Source organism: Pleuronectes platessa, chromosome 4, assembly GCF_947347685.1.
Source record: "Pleuronectes platessa chromosome 4, fPlePla1.1, whole genome shotgun sequence".
Classification (NCBI taxonomy): domain Eukaryota; kingdom Metazoa; phylum Chordata; class Actinopteri; order Pleuronectiformes; family Pleuronectidae; genus Pleuronectes; species Pleuronectes platessa.
Window position 1 is genome coordinate 4,161,786 of NC_070629.1, and position 20,529 is coordinate 4,182,314.

The 20,529-nt window shown below is 40.0% G+C and overlaps 1 protein-coding gene across 1 annotated transcript in view; it reads left to right on the forward strand.

Moving 5' to 3' along the window:
* LOC128439046 (whirlin) overlaps positions 1 to 20,529 on the forward strand; it is a 123,932-nt gene that overhangs the window by 91,347 nt on the left and 12,056 nt on the right. The window contains exons 4-9 of the mRNA XM_053421866.1: positions 412 to 686; positions 2,353 to 2,389; positions 10,896 to 11,081; positions 12,614 to 12,805; positions 17,953 to 18,664; positions 19,605 to 19,780. Of these exons, the coding sequence (XP_053277841.1) occupies positions 412 to 686; positions 2,353 to 2,389; positions 10,896 to 11,081; positions 12,614 to 12,805; positions 17,953 to 18,664; positions 19,605 to 19,780 (1,578 nt within the window). The remainder of the gene's footprint in view (positions 1 to 411; positions 687 to 2,352; positions 2,390 to 10,895; positions 11,082 to 12,613; positions 12,806 to 17,952; positions 18,665 to 19,604; positions 19,781 to 20,529) is intronic.

Here is a 20,529-nt window from a genome sequence, read left to right on the forward strand (position 1 = left end):
AAGTATGCCCTGGTTAATTTATGTGCGTTTACTTACATGAGCCTTCCAAGTCAGATTTATCAAAGTGAGCAGACTTTTGTTGTAAATCCGTCACCTCGAACTAATGACCGCCATTTGTTCAGGAGGTGCACATTCATGAGATTTCATCATTCGCATAGTTGGTCCCTTATGATTGCCAAGTAAGGCTGCTGGTTCCACTCTTCCCCTTTTGTACGATTTTTGTATAAACAATTTGTTCAGAAACAACAAAACAAAAAGAGCTACATGGACATTATCAATATGGATTATATGTAGCCCTGCCCTTGATCATCATTAAGAAATCATAGAAACAAACTCCATGCTGACTTTTCATTACCACCTGCCCCGACTTCTGCAGTTGGTCTTGTCTTTAATCAAACTGGCCTGTTGCAGGTGGGTGACCAGATTCTGGAAGTGAACGGACAGAGCTTTGTCACCATCTGCCACGATGAGGCCGTTCACATCCTCAAAACAGGACGCCACCTGCTGATGAAGGTGAGGGATGTTGGTCGTCTGCCCCACGCGCGCACAGTGGTGGACGAGACCAAGTGGATCTGTAGCCAGGGCATAGCTGAGACCAACGCCACGGCTAACCCGAGTCCTGTCGCCAACCCCACTGTCAATGATGGCGTCCACACCAGTGTCAGTGCCACTACCAGCAGCTCAAGGTTTGTACATTATACCAAATTAAATTGAACTACTTGCCAAGTCAATCTAGAGCTAGAACTGACAGCGCAATGGAGCAGAGACATTGTAATAGCTACCTGAGCTGTGTTGTGAAAACACAATATTTCCAGTGACTGAAATGTGTATTCAGAAATTATTAAGTATTAGGATATTGACAGGAAAACAGCTTCACATTTAATTGTATACCCTGCAACTAAAAACATATACTTACATCCAGACTATTCATAATATATAAATATATAATTTAATAATAATTATTTTACAACTAAAAGAGCAGGTACACGCGCGTCTTTTCCCAGTTGTTTTTCCTTGGTGAGTCAATTTCATGCTAGGGTGTTTGTGGGTTTGTTGACCAGTAGAAAATGGTTTTAAGTTTAAGCTGCACACACACACATGTTTTCCATCCAGTACTGAGACAAGGAGAAATAGAGATTTTCTAAATGTGACAAAACTGAAGTGAATAACTAAACCAAGTCTTAAGTATGTCAAATCATCTTTTGTTTTTACACAGGAGATAAACCTCAGTCTCCATCACAGACCCATTCCTTCATCACATCCTCTTCCATACACAGACTTCACTGCTCTTTATATTATTCTACCTCACCTGACTCCTAAAGCTTCTCTGGGAGAAAATGGAGCCTGCATTTTGAATGCCACCCTGCCCACAAAGATTATTCAATGACAGGGCAATTTGGGACCCACTGGTCATTCCATATGGGTTTAAATAGCTGAACAGCTGCTGTGTGACTATTTGCACCTGAGCGCAGACAACTTTGTATAATTAAAAGACTATTTGGTTTAACTGTTTAAGATTCATCTGTCTAGTTTTGCAGAGTTGTATAATCACAGTGTTTAGTTAAAAAAGAACACATGACATAGTCCGCGATGACTCTCATAAATGAATCAGAGTAATCACTTACCCAAAGTGTGTGGGTTTGGTAAAGTCACCTGTTATGTTAGCAACTGCTCACATTGACCCTTCGTTGTAAGTTCCATTCTCAAGGTCCATTCATACATATAAGGGCATTTTTCATCACTCTATTGTTATTCTAATTCTCAGTTTGATTCAATATGTCGAAGTGAAAATAAATCACAATGAATCTATTCAGGCAGTCCTTCAGTTCATTGAAAACTAAATCAGTAACAACAGAAACGTTGTCGTTCTGTGAACAAAATCTCACAGAGTGGGCAGTCTATCAATGAGAGTGGCTCTGATTGGAGAGGACAAAAAAGAACCTTCCCTGCAGCGGGGGATGGTGTTTGACAGCTCCATTGTGTCTGACAGAACAGCAGTGTGAGGACTCTGCTCTCTCTCCCTTCTCCATCCGTCTCCCGCCCCTAATGGAGCTGGCCCTGATTGAGAGTTTGGGGAGGTATACATTTCTTTCCCTGCTGCTGCCCTGGAAATCGTTCAAGATGTCTCTCAGCTCCACACTCGATTAAACTGACATAGCCAGGGCCCTGCCTCAGGCTCAGCGCATCTGTGATGTTGTAATGTTTCTTATGTTATACATGTATAAGAACTGGTGAGGCGTTTTGATAATTAATGTATGTGTTGCTCTTAACTTGCATGTAGGATGACTATACACTAACTGGAGATGAGGGGTTCTTTAAATATGCTCTGCATTGTTTTCTTCTCTGCTACAGACCATCATCAGCTGCATCTTCACATCTAATAGCAAAGGTAAGAATGGCAGCCATGCATTATTGCCCTCTGTGTACATATTAACACACTTTAAAGTGCATGTATGCTACTGACTTGACTTGAAGATTCCTCTAGATTTGTTTCTGACTTCTGAACTGCGGTGAGACTGAAATAATCTCTGCATCACAGATCCTCCCAAATAAATTAAAACTCTTAATTTTCCAGTTAACAGCCGACTTTAACTTAATATTGTTGCAACATTATACCTGACATTTACACATGTAGATGTTGAAGATTCATGCAGCAGGCTTGTCACAGAGACATTCACCAGTTTCAGTAACAAAATCCTGGAGGTCAGCGTTTTTACTCAGGCAAAGATCATTTGTGTGCTAAAGGAAGCCCCACTTAACATCAGTCTAATATTTAGAGTAGACTGTGTCTTTATGAGGTTTAACAAGACCTATAGTCAGTCTTAGTTGAGACAACCTAGCTGAATCATATTTTTATTATCAGTTTCAGTCTTGCAACAAGTCTAGATCTTGACTTAATCTTTGAGCTTTCGTCTTTTTTGAAATTTCTTTCATCTTACAGATGTTGAGAGATGACTCTAAATGGTTTGATAATAGTTCAAAACTGGATTTAGATCTGATTAAATGCTATCAACCCCAAGTGAAGCCAGTGTGGAAGGACCTTAAATGCAACACCACTGAAGTAGTGGTGAAGTCATATTAATTTGGATGGGACTGTATAAAAGGAACTTTTATTTTATAGAAAAAACAGAGACTTAAAAGTAGAAGTAGTAAAAAGAGTAAACATAAACACACTTTGGAGAAACTGATTATTTTACTTTGCACCCCCTGATCCCTGCTCTCCCTTGCAATGCAAAACTGTACAACTTTTGTATTTAAATGTAATGTACGGAGCTCGGGGAGGGACATAGATAAAAAAAAATTATAAAAACAAGTACCTTTGCAAGATCTCACAAGGACTTTGCAATGTTTATCATTTAGTACTTCAATGTACTTCCATGTTTTTCAATACACTTTTTGTTCAGTTCACTAACATGGAAACAGCAACAATGGAGCGGTTTATAGATTTTAACTATTAGCTTAGCCTCATATATAAAGATATTGAATCAGTGCAGTTCTTGGAATTTTATTATATACATTAATAATATAACATTCACATAAATGTTTGGTATTACTTTATACCTTTACTTTAGGAGCAAATATTGTCCTCAACTATATTTATTTGTCCTATTTCTCTCACTACGTTCTTCATAGATTCATATTTTATACACAAAGTAAGTTTGGTGATAAAATGTGATGCCACTATAGATAACGCTGCTCAACAGTATATGAAATAATTAGTACTTCTTCCGACATGACCACAAACTTCAGTAAAATTCTAAATAAACATTTATGTTGTATTTCAATAACAATAACTTCAAATTACAGAATTAACATTCCGTTTGTCTTTTTATTTGATAAGAAGATTGTTACCACAATGTATTTTCAATGCACAAATGTTACTGGAGTATTTTCATGTTCCCATTCTACAACTTTCAGGATGTAAAAATGTCGTCCAGTGCTGATCACTCCATTCCTCCTGTGGTGCCACAGTGCAACATTGCTATCTAACGCCATGCTCGTCTCATGGTCATCCCTCTGGAGATGCTTCTCCTTCCAGATGCTGACTTTCATTGTTGTTGTCAACAAAGGGCCAGTCATTTGTTTTCAGGGTTCATCCTTCAGGCATTGATTCTCTCCAGGCTCGGGGCAGATTGAACTGGATACTTAGTGTATGTGGCCTTTGGCACTGCAGTAAAGGCTACAGGCAGGGAGCAGACATGGCTGTAGTCTGTTACATATGCACTGAGATAGGTATACACCTTAACTGTGTATGTACTATATGTACTGCACTTTTGAGTCAGGCCATCTAATAAATGAGCATGTGGTTCCTTTCAGCTGTGATTGACATTTCTATCACCAGCGGCTCTCTCCAGCTCATGGTTCTGAAATATGGAACCTATGTCCAATCAATAAACTGTAATCTTTGGTTAGACTTGTATGCTGTCACTTTATATTTTGTTAAGCTTATTGTTACTTGATCAGAGCACCTACCCTGTTAGGGGCGGCTGTGGCTGAGGGGTAGAGTGGTCGTCCTCCAACCTGAAGGTCGGCAGTTCGATCCCCAGTCTGACCCATCTGCATGCCGAAGTGTCGTTGGGCAAGATGCTGAACCCCGAATGGCCCCCCATAGAATAACAAAGTGCTGCGAATAGATGCACTGTATGAATGTGTGTGTGAATGGGTGAATGTAAAACTGTACTGTAAAGTGCTTTGAGTGGTCATCAAGACTAGAAAAGCTCTATATAAATACAAAACCATTTACCAAAACCATTTAGCACTGTTCATCTTTGTTTATGATAGATTGTATCAGTTTCTGGTTTGTATATAGAATACATTATCCTCGTTGTGATCAACCAGTGAGCCTGGTAGCTATAGAGGGTTGATTCTTTCACTGGCATATATTAATTATCTGGTGCATTAAGTTAAGAGGCCATTGCACAAAATTATCTCCTCATTTTAAGCCAATACCTTTTATCTTTGGCTCCATCTGACAAGTACTAATTCCTAAGCAGTTTGTTTTACTGCTCTGTAGTGCTGTGATTTACAGATTTAGAGTAGAAATAAAACTATTACATTATTATGGTCATATTCACGGTTTTATGAACATTGTTTATTTCATCCATTATTGTACAAGTTGAATAAAACACCTCACCCTCCTGCTGCAGCTTAGTATTGCTGCTCTGCACCATTCACCCAATAGTATGATTTCCTCGAGACGGCTTTATTCATATGTTGAGCTGTTGTTGTCACATGTCACTGTGATTGGCTCAGCTGTTTCAAACACCAGTGATCTCCGACGGCTCAGAGTGAATCGATTGAATGTACATTCCACCTCTGCCAGCTCTCTTGCTCTGTGTACTGTGGCACATAAATGAACCAACACAGGAAGTGCACTTCAAGATGCCCACACAGTTGGTGCACCTAAGGCCGACTATTCTGTGCCTGCTGTTGTGCTTGTGTAGTTAGAAAAAGGGCCCTATAAAGCTGAGCAAGACAACAGTACCAAATCTTAAATCTCATAAGCCATGGCGGCAAGCAGAGTTGGCAAAGGGAATCAGCAAAGAAGAGTGAGTAAACTAAGTTCCTAGACTGCTACACAGCCACATCTTGGAGTCCTAAACATCACTGTTCCTGTGTCAGTTCACATTCAGGGATGTGATCAACCAGTGAGCCTGAAATCATCGAAGTCATCGATTTCAGACAACGCGCCCACACATGAAGACACTTTCATCAAAGGTCGAACTGTGCAATGTGTGGAATCGTATAAATACCTTCGGACTATTGTTGAGTCCAAACTCAACTTTGAAGCTAACAGTGAAGCTATGTTTAAATAGGGGCACCAGCGTTTGTGCTGTTTAAGGAAAATGTCCTATTTTTAAAATGTAATATTATTATCATGCTTTTATTGAGTCTGTTTTGTCATTTTCTTTGATGTCATGGTTTGGTACCATGTCTTTAAATGACAGAAACAGACTGAGTCAGATAGTGAAATGGTCCAGTCGGCTGATTGGTGAGCCTCAGATGAGCCTAGAGGCCCTGCACACCAGACAGCTACAGAGGATAGCCAGCTCCTTTACTAATGATGACTTGCATCCTCTACATGGGGAATTTCAACTTCTACCCTCTGGTTGAGGGTTTACAGTTCCAAGGGGTGAAACAAATCACTATTGGAATAGTTTTTTTCCATCTGCAATTGTTCATTTGAACGGGTTATAGCCAAATTTGCACTTTTCTCCCTATCCAGTTTTCTATTGATATCAATGCACTTTTATCAATGGTTTTTGTGTTCTTGTCTTCTGTCTGTGTTTTTATAATTCTGTACTGTTTTGGATGGATGCCTTCTCTTTTTGTTACTGCAAAACAAATCTACCTAGGGGAACAAATAAACCTCAACAAAACAAAACGAACCAATCATCATCATGAGTAATAGGAAAGTTTATTCCTACTAGTTACTTGTAGGTTTATAATAAATCATATTCTTAATTTTCAGTATTGATATTTTTGAGGTGTGTTAGGGAAATGATAAAACACCACCTGCTTCGGCTATGGCATAGTATACAATTTAATACATTTAGAGGCATATAGGGGAGAAACACGGAAAAAGTATTCATTATTGACTTTAAGTACAGAATTTATTGGTGAAAAACCCAGTACAGTGACTGGTCCCTTAATTTTTTATATTTTCATTTGTGTGCAGATTAAACAAACAGGACGGGGCATGTTAATTAGAGAGCTTTGAGCTGGTGTTGTGCTTTGAACTATGCGAAGAGCGAGGCTACTCTGTTTCCCTCTGCTCTCAGCCTACGAAGCAGAGCTTATTGCTTATTGGCTCGGGCTCCATACCCACATGACAGTGGTGTTAAGCACAGGAACTCCAGGATTTATATTATAAGTACTGAGATGGACACCAACTGTTTTGCTTCACCAAGTGATATATTTTCCGTTGCTATTAGTGTTTGTCGATGTCTATTGACTCGGTTCACTTTGCCAAGCGTACAAGCGAGCAGTGAGGCTGCTGACCCTGCTGACTCAAACTGCTGCAGGTAGAGGATTTACTCATGGTACTGCTGCCAAGTTTTACTGTTAATATATAATCTGGCCTTGCACATATATTTGCATTATTCGTTGTGACTTAATTTGATGTGGTTGACTGAGCTCATTCTGTTCTGGATGTTTGTAATTGGGTTTATGTAAAATGATGCTGAATGCTGTGAATTATCGCATATTATTATTATCCAACCTTGATAGCCACCTGAGACTAAACACTATCAATGGAGTCATTCAAAGTTGAGGTCAAGTCACTGATTTGCTGTAGCAGGTAAATGTCTAAGTATAGATCTAAGAGGAGACATGCAAGCATCAACCATTCTGGCTGACTGGGACATGTTTTAGATGTAACATCAGTACAACAATGATTCCCCAGATGTATAGTGTTTATCTCATTAGAGGTAAACTCACTGTGATTTACATGAGAATGCATTTGCAAACAACCACCCTCACATAGACAGTGAGGGACCCACACCCACTCCACAGATACGCACCAACACACATACAATATTGTAGGCCTGAGGAATAAGAAAAACATTGAGGTTACTATTGTTAGTTGGCTAATCTCAGGTCAATGAGCAGTTTATTCCACAGAAGTGTCACACCTGCCATTCTGACCAAAGACAAAAATAATCAATGTTTCTTTGTAGCTAATGATATTCTGTAAATAATCTGGTCCCTCTTATATACAGTGCCTTGCATAGGTATTCACCCCCCTTGGACTTTTTCCCATTATGTACTGTTACTAACTGGAATTCAAATAGACTTAAATAAACTTTTTCCCGTTTGATCAACAAAACATGCATAGTACTTTGGAGGTGCAAAATAAATTTTATTGTGACACAAACAATAATGAGAACAAAAAAGTTGACATCTGTTGGGTGAATAAGTATTCACCCCCCTGTGTCAATACTTGGTAGAACCCCCTTTCGCTGCAATTACAGCTGCAAGTCTTTTGGGGTATGTCTCTACCAGCTTTGCACATCTAGAGATGGAAAGGTTTGTCCATTCTTCTTGGCAAAAAAGATGAAGCTCAGTCAGATTGGATAGAGACCGTCTGTGAACTGCAATCTTCAAGTCTTGCCATAGATTCTCTATTGGATTGAGGTCTGGGCTTTGACTGGGCCATTTTAAGACATTAACATTCTTTAATCCAAACCATTCCTTTGTAGCTCTGGCTGTATGTTTAGGGTCATTGTCCTGCTGGAAGATGAACCTCCGCCCCAGTCTCAAGTCTTTTGCAGACTACATCAGATTTTCTTCAAGGATTTCCCTGTATTTGGCTCCATCCATCTTTCCCTCTATTCTGACCAGTTTCCCTGTACCTGCTGAAGAGAAGCATCCCCACAGCATGATGCTACCACCACCATGTTTCACTGTTGGGATGGTGTGCTCAGGGTGATGGGCAGTGTTGGGTTTTCGCCACACATAGCGTTTTGCATTGAGGCCAAAAAGTTCAATTTTGGTCTCATCTGACCAGAGCACCTTCTTCCACATGTTTGCTGTGTCTCCCACATGGCTTCTGGCAAACTCCAAACCTGATTTTTTATGGATCCCTTTCAACAATGGCTTTCTTCTTGCCACTCTTCCCTAAAGGCCAGATTTGTGGAGTAGACGACTAATAGTTGTCCTGTGGACAGATTCTCCCACCTCAGCTGTGGATCTCTGCAACTCCTCCAGAGTAACCATGGGCCTCCTGGTTGCTTCTCTGATTAATTTTCTCCTTGTCCGACTCTTCAGTTTGGGTGGACGGCCTCCTCTTGGTAGGTTTGCGGTTGTGCCATATTCTTTCCATTTTCTTATGATGGATTTTATGGTGCTCAGAGAGATGTTGAAAGCTTTGGATATTTTTTTATAACCTAACCCTGCTTCATATTTCTCCACAACTTTATCCCTGACCTGTTTGGTGAGCTCCTTGGTCTTCATGATGCTGTTTGTTCAGTAATGATCTCCAACAAACTCTGAGTCCGTCACAGAACAGGTGTATTTATACTGAGATTAAATTGCAGACAGGTGGACCCTATTTACTAATTATGTGACTTGCAAATGTGACTTGTGAATGCAATTGGTCGCACCAGATCTTTGTTAGGGGTTTCACAGTAAAGGGGGTGAATACATATGCACTCAACACTTTTCAGATTTTTATTTGTAAATAATTGTGAAATCCATGTAATATTTCCCCCCACTTCCAAATGATGCACTATTTTTTGTTGGTCCATTACATAAACTCACGATGAAATACATTTTAATCTGTGGTTATACCATGACAAAATGTAGAAAAGTCCAAAGGGGGTGAATACTTATGCAAGGCACTGTAATTTGCACTTCTTTCTAGTGTGTTGTTAATGTCAACCCCTCCTCTCACTGTGCTCTTTATTGAATTATCTCTTGATGCTGTAAACATCTAAGCTACACGCTAATAAGTGCAGGAAATCAACACTGTCTGGATCAAAGGCTCTGTTCTAATTAAGCAGCTATTCCCCAGAAATGGATCGACTTTCTGTGCCCCATGCTGGCAAGTCCTAATGAGTTTTATAAAATTAAGATCTGATGGGTGGTCTTGTTGATTTAATGCACGTTCAACAAGCATCACAACAGACGCTTGGTATCTATTAATAAATTACAATGGATAAAGGATGCTGCTCTGAAAGTTGAATGGGTTCTGAGCGACAACACGTGTAGTATTTAGTGCATTTATGAAATATAAAGACATGTAGCACACACGTAAAATACACTACAGACACCAACCCGAACCACCAGTCAAAAGATTAAGTTCATATACCTGCCCCAGGAACCATAACGAAAATATAACAAGAAAACATTTGTATTGAAAAGATCGGAGGGGCAATGCATATTTATACCCTGCATGCACTGTATATACCCCAGCCAGACAAAAGTGTTTTGTATGGTTAAAATGCCAATAACAGTTAAAAATCTCTATCTTAATAATTTTCTTATAAGCTTCGGATTGTTTTGACTTTTTAGCTATTTCTTGCTGAGGTGTGTTTAAAAATGTGTTTTCAAACCATACGTTTGTTGACCTTGACCTTTGACTGATCTTCTATAAAAGTTAATAATCTGGAGATAATCTCCCAAGTAATAGTCCCACCAAGTTTTGTGGAATTCCCTCCATGCATATTTATTTAGTACAAACACAAACATACACAAGATATAACCATGTCGAGATTACAAAAAACGTTATTAAAAGAATGAACACATCCCAGCAGTTGTAGCGATTTCAGCCAGTATTTGCACTGGCTTCCTCCGGTGTTTCCCCGACATGAACATCACAGCTACTGTACTCGCTTTAGCCAGTAGTCCTCCTCGCTTCGCAAGGAGAATACGCACCAGTTGTGATTATTTGTGCATAACAAAAGACTAACACGATTGAGTGCAATTTATCCTGCGTTCTGAATGCAGCCTAGCAGACACAAGTCGTTTTCAGTCTTCTAATGAACTCCTTATTTGTTTTGCATTATAAACAGCTAAACATTTGTGGGAAGATGAGTCTTTCCCTGCAGCTTTTTCTAAAATTCAGAATGAAGTTATTTACATGTAAAGCCAGAGGAGCACACTGAGGCTGTCTACCAACAGTGCGAAGTGCTAGATCGAGCTACTTATGAAGAGTGACTCAACCTGCAGCTTTGAAGTGTTTTTTTTTTTCTGAGCATGATAATCTCATCTGCTGTCATGTAAAGGATGAGAGGAGGAAATGGAAACAGCACAATTCTGAAGACTTTCCATTAGCTTGCCACTGGACGTGTTGAGCTAGATAACTCTTCCTATTCTATCTGTATTCGAACCTCATTTCTCCTTTGTGATGCCTCTTATTGCTCTCTTCATGCATTGTGTCTGTGTCAATCCAGCCTGCAGTATACAGAGGTGTGGGTCCGCCAGGTGTTCAGGTGTCTTTGGAGCAGCAGGCCTACATGCTTCTGACAGAACCAGAGAGGAAGACCATGGTCTACTACTTGCAGGAGTACCAGGAGGGACACATAGGAGTGGAGCCACTGACCATGGCTCTGTTTGAGCTCTTCAACACACATGCAAAGGTAAAGCAGCCTGGCAGCTACAGGACAGGAGTATATCTAAGTGTGGGAATGTAAAGTTGGATAACCAGACTGCAGTCTAGCTCGCCTATAAACTGTATGTGGGACAATAGACTACAACACAAATGTTTCCAGGAGTTAAAGAAAAATGATGAATACAGCCAGGACAGGGACATGCTTGGTGTTGCCATGGTGACTGTTGAAATTATAAAGTTATTCCAGTGCAGGACAATCAGGTTCAACCAAAAGATGGAAACTTTCAATTTTCTGAGATTGTATTTTGCATTTGTCAGAAGTATGAGTCATATTTTTTACTTCTTTTCATTTTCAATCAGTGTTGGAAATGTTCAATTTTTGGAAAGAAAATTATAATTATATTTAATATTAGTAGAAATAAGCAGAATCTTAACTTACATCTGATTCTGCAACCCAGAACACAGATCATCATCATGCCTGTTTCAAGGATCAGATCTACTCCCCTGACAGTCATGGCTGCTTACTGGCCATGATGTAGGCAAGTTAACAGTTTTTTCCTCTAAATGCACTTTGGTCAGATTCACGAGAGGAATTGTGTGTGCTAATGCAAATGCAGAAATAAACTGTAACATAGAGTGTGGCATGAGAGCTTCGTATGGTCATATGGTTGGAGCATTAACATTGGCTAGTCTGTGTTTTGACATGGGGTAGATGCATCTGCAATGCACATCTAGATTATTGACTTCAGTCTGACTGGCTGCCTCAGGTACGGCTGGACCCCTATCTGAACTGTTGATTCTATTCTCTCCACTGTTGCAAAGTGTTTGCTCGTTGTAGAAATTGTTGGGTTTCTCTTTTGTAAGGTCTTGGCCTTACTATATAAAGAGCCTTGACAAAATCTATCTTGAGATACTGTGTTTTACAAATCGAATTGAATTGAACTGAATTCCACATTCAGGGAGCTGTAATGTGGTCCATCTTTGTAAACTCTCATTGTCAAGGTTATTGTTGCATTATTGGTTTATACATAATTAAATTAAATTCAACTAGATATGCTGAACACATTCATTTGACCTGGTCTGAGACTTCAGAAGTATAATTTACTGTACATACAAGATTTCTATGCCCTTCATTCACAACCCAGGTAGAACTTGATGACCTAATTCAGTTGTAATGTTCTCATATCTCAGAGTAGCATCCCCCTCCTCAGGCACTAATTCCCACCTTACTACAAGCAATTTCAAATTCAGCTACTCTACAAGAGCATTGCAAGTTCAAAACAGAATTCATAGTAATAGTCTCATGTCAATAACCTCAGAGAGAAGAATAAAAAAACTCCAGCAAACAGGTTTACATATCTTTCAGTGGTTTAACTGAACCTGGAGACCTCCACTTTGCTAATTAATGTGTGGGTTTATTCAACATAAGTAACAATCGATGGGAATTGAAAAGTCTACAAAATCCTAAAACTTTAAGTCTCGACTTCTCTTAACTGTTCCCTGATCTTTCTCTCTCGTGTGGTCCAATCTCAACTAGTTTTTTCTGCTTCTTCCCTGCAGCTGTCCATGCTGTCTGAGGTGAGGAGCCTGGTGTCTCCCCAGGATCTGGAGTTGTATGACAGACTGGTGCTGCACCGCGAGAGGGAAGCCCACCAGGCCTGGCACGGAGGCCTGGGGGTGCTGCACCCGTCGGGCCACTGCAACCACGCAGCTCCTGTAACGCATGATGCAGTGCACACTGTCCCAGCTACGGTAGATCCCTTATCTATTACAAAAAAAAATCTGTTGTAATATTGTGTGGTATGTTGCCTACTTTGCCATTTATTTTTGCATTTTCGAAAAAGGCTGTAACACTTCTAGACATTTGCGGTAGTGCTATAGGAACCTTTGCAGGTACCAGCAGTGTTCTGAGGAAATATTTTAATCCCAAAAAGTCTACACATAAAATAGTTTTTTGGAAGCATTTCAAGTGAAAACTTTGACACTTGTGTTTGTCCCAGTTTGTCTATTTTTATAATCAACAGCAGTAGAATCGGAATCTCTCCCACTGTTATGTATCCCTCTGCGTTACTGCTGCCTGGTGCACTGGAGTGGAACCTGCTTGTTGTAGTTGTCGGTTAATTTACCTCATCTCCCCTGGTCTTTATACGATAGTGAAAACAAAAACCATTTGGTCGAATCTGACACAGAGCAGTACGGTTTGTGGCAGGTCAACGAGTATCAATGCTTACTGTGGTCCCTGTCAGTCCTCAGAGACTTGAATCTGACAGGAGTCAATCTCCTGCCGACCCACTTTCTCCAGCAGTCTGGGCCCTATAGAGAAGCAACGGAGCAACTTGATCTGACAACCCTCTTTTTTTCAGCTTGAACAAAGTGTGGATGGTGTCCCTCTGCTCCAGAGTTCTGGCCTACTGCCTGACCAAACTCTTTGTGCCTTCAGGAGCTTCTAGTGCATTTGTCTTGTCATTGCTGTCTGTTTGATGCTGTTACTAAAAGAGGGCTGATGTCAGTGTTTGCCACAGCGCAGCACGTGTCTGTGAAATTGCCCATGCTGCAAATCATTATTGTGGTTGTTTAAATTACAACCCCCAATTAAAAGCTAATTGCATTTGATTGATAGCCACTTAGTTTCATCATGGCAACACTGTGTTGACACACCATTTTCTCATTACAAAGATAGTTCCATGAAGGCTGGCGGCAAGACAGTCATTAAGAATAGCCAATAACTGTAATTAACATAGCTAGAGATAGTGGAGCAGTCCAAGAAAAGGGGTTGGGGGTATTTAGAAAGTACATGCTGAGCTACAGTAAAGCCCTTATACACAAGCTTTAAAACGTATAATATATCACTGACTAAATAGATGAAATATAAAAACAATGGTAAATTGTCTGTATCTATATATAGCGCTTTTGTAGTCTTGATGATGACTCAATGCACTTTACAGTACAGTTTTTGCCATTTACAAATGAACCTGGTGAGTAGGCATTAATAATGTAATAAAGTTGAGTTTTAATTTAAACAAAGTTTCTATTAACCTCACCCAAACTGTGTTTCATCTTACCAATTGCTTTTCATCATTGGCTTGCAGGTGTAAAAATGAAAGAGGCCATTATGAAAAAGTATCATGGAAGAGACTGTTCCATTTTGATTGTTTAGAAATGATCAACCAAGTCCTAATACAAAATTCTTTTTTTCTATATTTCATTGGCAATTTAATTTTCTGTCAAATTCAAAATATGTCCACATCCCATTCAATTTCACAGGCCTTTTCACAGCAGACATTTTGACATGTCATTAGTGATACTGATAAAATAAATGTCTCAGTGAAGCAGAAAAACCAGGACCCTGAAACTCAAGCACTTACAATTAAGTCATCAATCAAATTATTATTTACAACTGTGCTTTTCCTGCTGTGACATGTCCACGTGTCTCCTTGGTCCGAAGCACTGAGGAAGGGAAACGCAACTATGTTTCCTTTGTTGACGATTACTTGTTACAAAATAATGATGACAACAAGATTTACACAATTTCTACACAGCTTGTGCGGCGATAGAGGGCTGTTAGCAGAGAAGCGCCTTTAGTCTGCAGGATGACTACAGAGCCCACTTAAAAGCATAAAAAAATGTCTGGGGTTTTGTTTTTGGGGGCATTGCAGGAGTAAAATGTAAGCTTCTGCATTCGACAGATGGCTGAATTAAGATTACGTCCAAACTACACTGATTGACTTAGTTTCTCTAAAGCCCCTTTTCAACAGGTCAAAAAACTTCTAAATGAGAAAGACCCTTTGTTTTCTGTGTTTGTGATGTTGAACATGACAGGGGGAAAAAACAGAAAAGGAGAACTCCTTTAGAGATTCTCTATGAGATTTAAAAATGACTAAATTTCCCGAGTTGTTTCTCAAATTCAGCGGGTGAACTCTGACATGTAAATGTTGTCAGAATACATGAAAGGCCTCCTCCAAAGACGAGCCCATTCCAGTTGCTGAACAGACTTGGCAGACACTGCAGTGCAGATGGGTGCAGCAGCAACAGTTGATGCCAGCCCAGAGGCAGAACAACAATCCTCTGCAGCATTGAAACAATATAGACCCTCAAGCCTCAAACGGCCTCTAATGATTCAGCTGTTACTGGTAAAATCCCTTTGCTCTAACCGTCTAAACTTTCTTGCGCTCATTATATTGTCCCACTGGGCAAATCACATCCATCTGGCATCTTCATGAAGTAGGCTAAAGTAAATCATACAAAGTTTTTATTTGAGATTGAGCCTTATAGTACCACAACGCTTCACACTGTTTCTGCAGGCTTATGGCTCTGTTGATGGCGAGAGGAGAACACAATGGCCTGGTCTCATTTTGGGGTTTATCTGCTATAAAAATGGATTGTGTGTGAATGATCTTCCGTGTTTGTCAATTTTTTACAGACCACAGAGTTACAGTATTTCCAGAGGACAAATTCAATTAATATAACAAGGCTTAGAGTTGTTAGCCCCAATAGGAGTCCCATTCAAACAGTAATGATCATTACATCTACAGCAGGACAGTGTCGGGTTTATTAACACTGCACTGGGGTGAAGTTGTAAAGCCAACCCTGAGGGTAACACCAAGAAAGTCATTCAAATCAAGACGTTGTTCCCTTGGGAGCATGGCTCTGCTAAGCACATTTCACGGCAAGCTGACCATGAATTCATTAAATCTCTCATTAGCATTTGTGACTCCTTTTAGCCAGAGGAAGGCAGGGGATAAAGGCTCATGGAGCTCAAAACTCATAGAGTTCATTGGAGGAGGACTACAGTCGGTTAACTTTCATTGCAATCTTATATGTAGTATATAGAGGCATAAATATAGAGTGTACAGATGATGATATTGCTAAATGAAAGGTCAGAGGGTGACCTTAAATATCCACAACAGATTACCCTGAAATCTGGCTTGTGGATTTGGAGAATTTGCTTCCGAATCCTGGGCGCCTGAGAACACTGCAGTGAGTAGCAACTGGGCATAATGAAATGTCTTGCTTTCCATTTCGAAGCCCATGTTGTCAAGTTAGAGCGTTCAAACTTTCTGCGTGAGCTGCATGTCTCTGGGGCGTCTCCTGTGTGTGAGCCCCACTGCTGTTCAAGAGTCAGGGTCTCACCTATTTCCTCAGTGTACACAGGGTTAGTGAAAACAATAGTGATTAAATTCTATCTTTCATATACAGTTGCAATCAGAAATATTCAACCCCCTCACCTCAATAGACATTATAGCGATGTGGATGACAGATAATGACAATAAATGACAAAAAAAAATCATCAAACAACAAAGGATATTTATTGATGCGTATTTTAGTTATTTTGACAACAGAAGTTGAGTTAACTTTGAAGTTCAAATGAAAAATGTAACTCTTTCAACACATGTGCATGTGCAGTATTATTCAACCCCCCAGCTTCAGTACTTTGTGGCGCATCCTCTAGCTTTTATAACTTCTAAAAAATGTTTTCGGTAAGTGCGGACAAGCTTCCTACACCTCTCGATTGGAATCTTTGCCCATTTTTCAAGTGCAAAAGCCTCTATATCAGTGATGTTTGATGGCTTCCATGCTGCAACTGCCTTCTTTAAATCCCACCAAAGATTTTCACTCAAATTTGAATCTGGTGACTGTGAAAGCCATTCCCGGACTTTCCAGGATCTTTTTCTCAACCAAGCTTTGGTGGACTTGGAGGTTTTGCTTTGGATCATTGTCTTGCTGGAAAGTCCAATGATCACCAAGGTTTAATTTGTCCAAACAGTTCCAGTTTGGTTTCATCAGTCCATAGAACTGTCACCCAAAACTCAGTAGTCTTATCCAAATTCCTCCTGGCATATTCTAGTCGACTTTTGATGTTCCTCTTGGTCAAGAGCTGAGTGTGTCTTGAAGCCGGCCATGAAGTCCTTTTTTATTCAGTGCACATCTTATAGTTGCCACTGAAGCACTTGTACCAGCCTTCATCAGGTCATCCTGTAGGTGTCTTGCAGTCACACAGGGGTTTATCTGAGTTGTTCTGACTAAGTTGCTGAGGGTCCTTGATGAAATGCTGGGCTTTCTTCCATGGCCAGGCAGGTTTGAAGCTGCTCCATCAGTTTTAAACTTCCTTATAATGTTCCCAATTGTGTATCTTGGAATATCATTTTTTGGGGAAATCTTCTTCTACCCAAGGCCTTTCAGGGGTGATGAAATAATCTCCTCTCTCAGCTTTTGTGGAAGCCTCTTTGTCTTTCCCATGATTGCAACTCACCTTGAATACCTTCATGGGTGGGGTTTATATATGCATCACAGCTGAAGCAAATGAAGGATCAGTATAGATTTCCCAAAGGCTTAATAATGTTTCAACTCAAATTTAGGACAAAAAAACTGTCAGACAGCTTTAAAAACAACAATATTATATAGGGGTTGAATAATTGTGACATGCCTATCTTAACAAAATATACTGCTACACACAAATACTACATCATGCATTTTCCGTGTTGATTTTCTGTATCACTCAACTCATTAAGAAGTAATCCGAAGCAGAATCTTTTTTTTGTGGTGCGCACAACACTAGAAAATTGCATTTAAGAAATTATAGCTGCGAGTTGGCCATTAAAGGGTTCTAAACTATAAGTGCTCATCAGAGGGAGCAGCTCACCCTCAAAAATGAAAGCTCTGAGCAGCAGGGACTATTTGAGGCTTGAGAAAGTTAAACAAAGTTATTCCAGCCACATGTCAAAGCATTAATATTATTTTTAAACATAACCATGGTTAGCGTTTCAATAAGAATACTCAATGTCTGTGAATCCTAAGGATTACAATTAAAAGTTTTTTTTTTCATTTGATACTTATCAGTGAGAGGAGCTCCACCAATCCTGTTTGATTCATGAGTTCTGTCTTCCTACTTTCACTGACAGGATGAGGTGCAGGTTACAAGTCGATCTCCCTCACCCTTCCGAGTTGCTCCTCTTCAGGCCCAGAGCAGGTCCCCTAGGGCGATGGATCTTGGCCGGAAGCCTTCGGCCCGGCTGATGCAGCCTGGCTCCAGCCTGCTCTTCTCTGGCCCCACCCAGTTGCAGGGCTGCCTCCATAAGTCCCTCAAATCCCTCCCCACCACCCACCAGTCCTCCCCAACCTTGGCAGACCACATAGGCACAGGAGCCAGCCACCACACCTCTCTCAATGCCCTCCATCATACCTGCCAGACTTTCTTCCAGCTCTCTGACTCAGAACACCTCAACCACCCGCACTTCGCTCATCACTTCCACCAACATCCTGTCCAACACAATAGGCCTAGTTCTGGACACCACACCTGCCCAGGCTTCCTCAACCACCAGGGCTCCTCCGGCTCTAAACCACAGGGATCTGTCAAGTTCCCCTCCAGATCCAGCTCCTACGAGAAGTCCTGCATCTTTTCAAAGTCGGCTTCTTCTTCAAAAGCAGCCTCTCCCATGCCATCTCCTCATCTGTCGCCCCATCCATCGCCGTGTCCCTCCCCCTGCCCTTCTCTCATCACACCTGCTCCTCCTCCCTGTAGTCCAGACCTGCACTGTTCACCTGCCCTCACTCATAAAGTCATCGTTACAGACACAAACCGGCTGTCTGCAGACTGCAGACCACAGCAAAGAGGTACGCAAGTGTCACTGTGTCGTCTTCAAGTGCAGAAATACAAATATTACCCCCAAATATTGGGTACAGCTCCATATGTTAGTGATATGGAGATACTGTATTTTGTCATACATCTGAGGACTTGTCTGTCAGCATCTGAGTCATTTATATCTGGTGTAAAATCTCAAATTATAACTATATTTAATTGTAACAAGCACAGCATATTATATCTTCACACTCATATAGTAAGATTGAGAACTTACAATATTGTAGTGAAACCCAACAGTTGCTAAATGATGATGCATTAAAATCCTCAATTGTTAAGCCTCAACAAATTACAATTTAAAATACTAATGAAATGTTAATACATGATAATGACCGTAATGGTCGAGTAATATAATAATATAGCAGGGACTGTACAGAACAAATTTTTTTAAGTTTTATACTTTAAGTATACTTTGCTGCTAATAGTTATTGGTAGTGAATGAACTAATGTGTTTTTTTAAGTAACCTATATTCATCACCTTCAATATTGATGCATTGAGTTTCATAAACCCTTTAAGATAAAATCAACATTAAGATTAAGACAAATACATTTTGAATGAAATAAGCAAAAACAAACAAAGAAATTAAAGACCATTTAAAAGCCGACGTAATACACCAATATACTACAATATGTGCATTACAATATTACAAACCTTATAAAAGAACCCTGCAAATATTTGTGCGAAGATGATTCACAAATCAAGCAGTCTGTGGCTATATTGTACAACATCGATTATATACAATATTTGAATTATATACTAGTTAGAAATGTATTTTTTCAAAATCAACAGAGTAGCCTATACTGATAAGATAAGAGGTTAACATGTTGAATAAATAAATATATTATAGAATTGTGATGAGATTAATGAAGACAGTAATGCCTGTTTGCATACTAACATTATGGTGTCGGATCCAGGGGCGACTCTGTCCCAGCTATCAGACAGTGGCCAGACTCTGAGTGAGGACAGCGGGGTGGATATTGCTGAAGCAGGAGGTCTCAGTAAAGATGGAAGCCCTCGACCCAGCAAGAACCAGAAAAACCATCTGGAACAGCCAGGGGCCCATGTACCACCTCCAGGGGCCACGAGACAAGTGAGAGCACCACTTCAGCAAGTCGTTCGATCATTCCGATTTTCCCGTCTCACTGTGACCTTCTGTGTAAAACCCACATATTTACTGTGATTTCAACTTCAACTTCTTCTGTTACTGAAATTAAAGGTTCAGTGTGTAAGATTTGGGTGAAAGGGATCTATTTGAAGAAATTAAATATAAAATAATCTTAGTGATGATTTCACTAGTATTTAATCATCTCAATTGTACAAATTGTTTTTTTCTTTACCCTAGAATGGGCCCAATATATTTAAATTGTGTATATTCACGTTGGTAGTGAGTCCTCTCTACGGAGCCCGCCATGTTTTTAACAGTAGCCCAGACTGGACAAACTAAACACCTTTTTAGTTTTTATGACAACTAAAGGCTACCACAGGTTCTCATTCAAGTTTGGAAGGGGAGGGTGAGTTGAGGGGTCTTCAGCTGCAACATGCAACTTCACCACTACATGTCACTAAATAGTTCACACTGAACCTTTAAGTAAGCAAATACCACTAACATATAGCAGACACACAAAAGCAATGTGATTAATCCTGCAGCAGATCATACTACCTCATATGACACAGGCATAGACTGTATATAAAAATGGACAATGCATTTCCACTTCCTCCCACTGTAAGAAAATAAACTTTAAATATCCCGGACATATAGGCTGCCATCTTATGCTTTTGATGTAGTTTAGAGCCAGAGTCTTATATTTTCTAACAAATAGCTAATTAAAACTAAACATA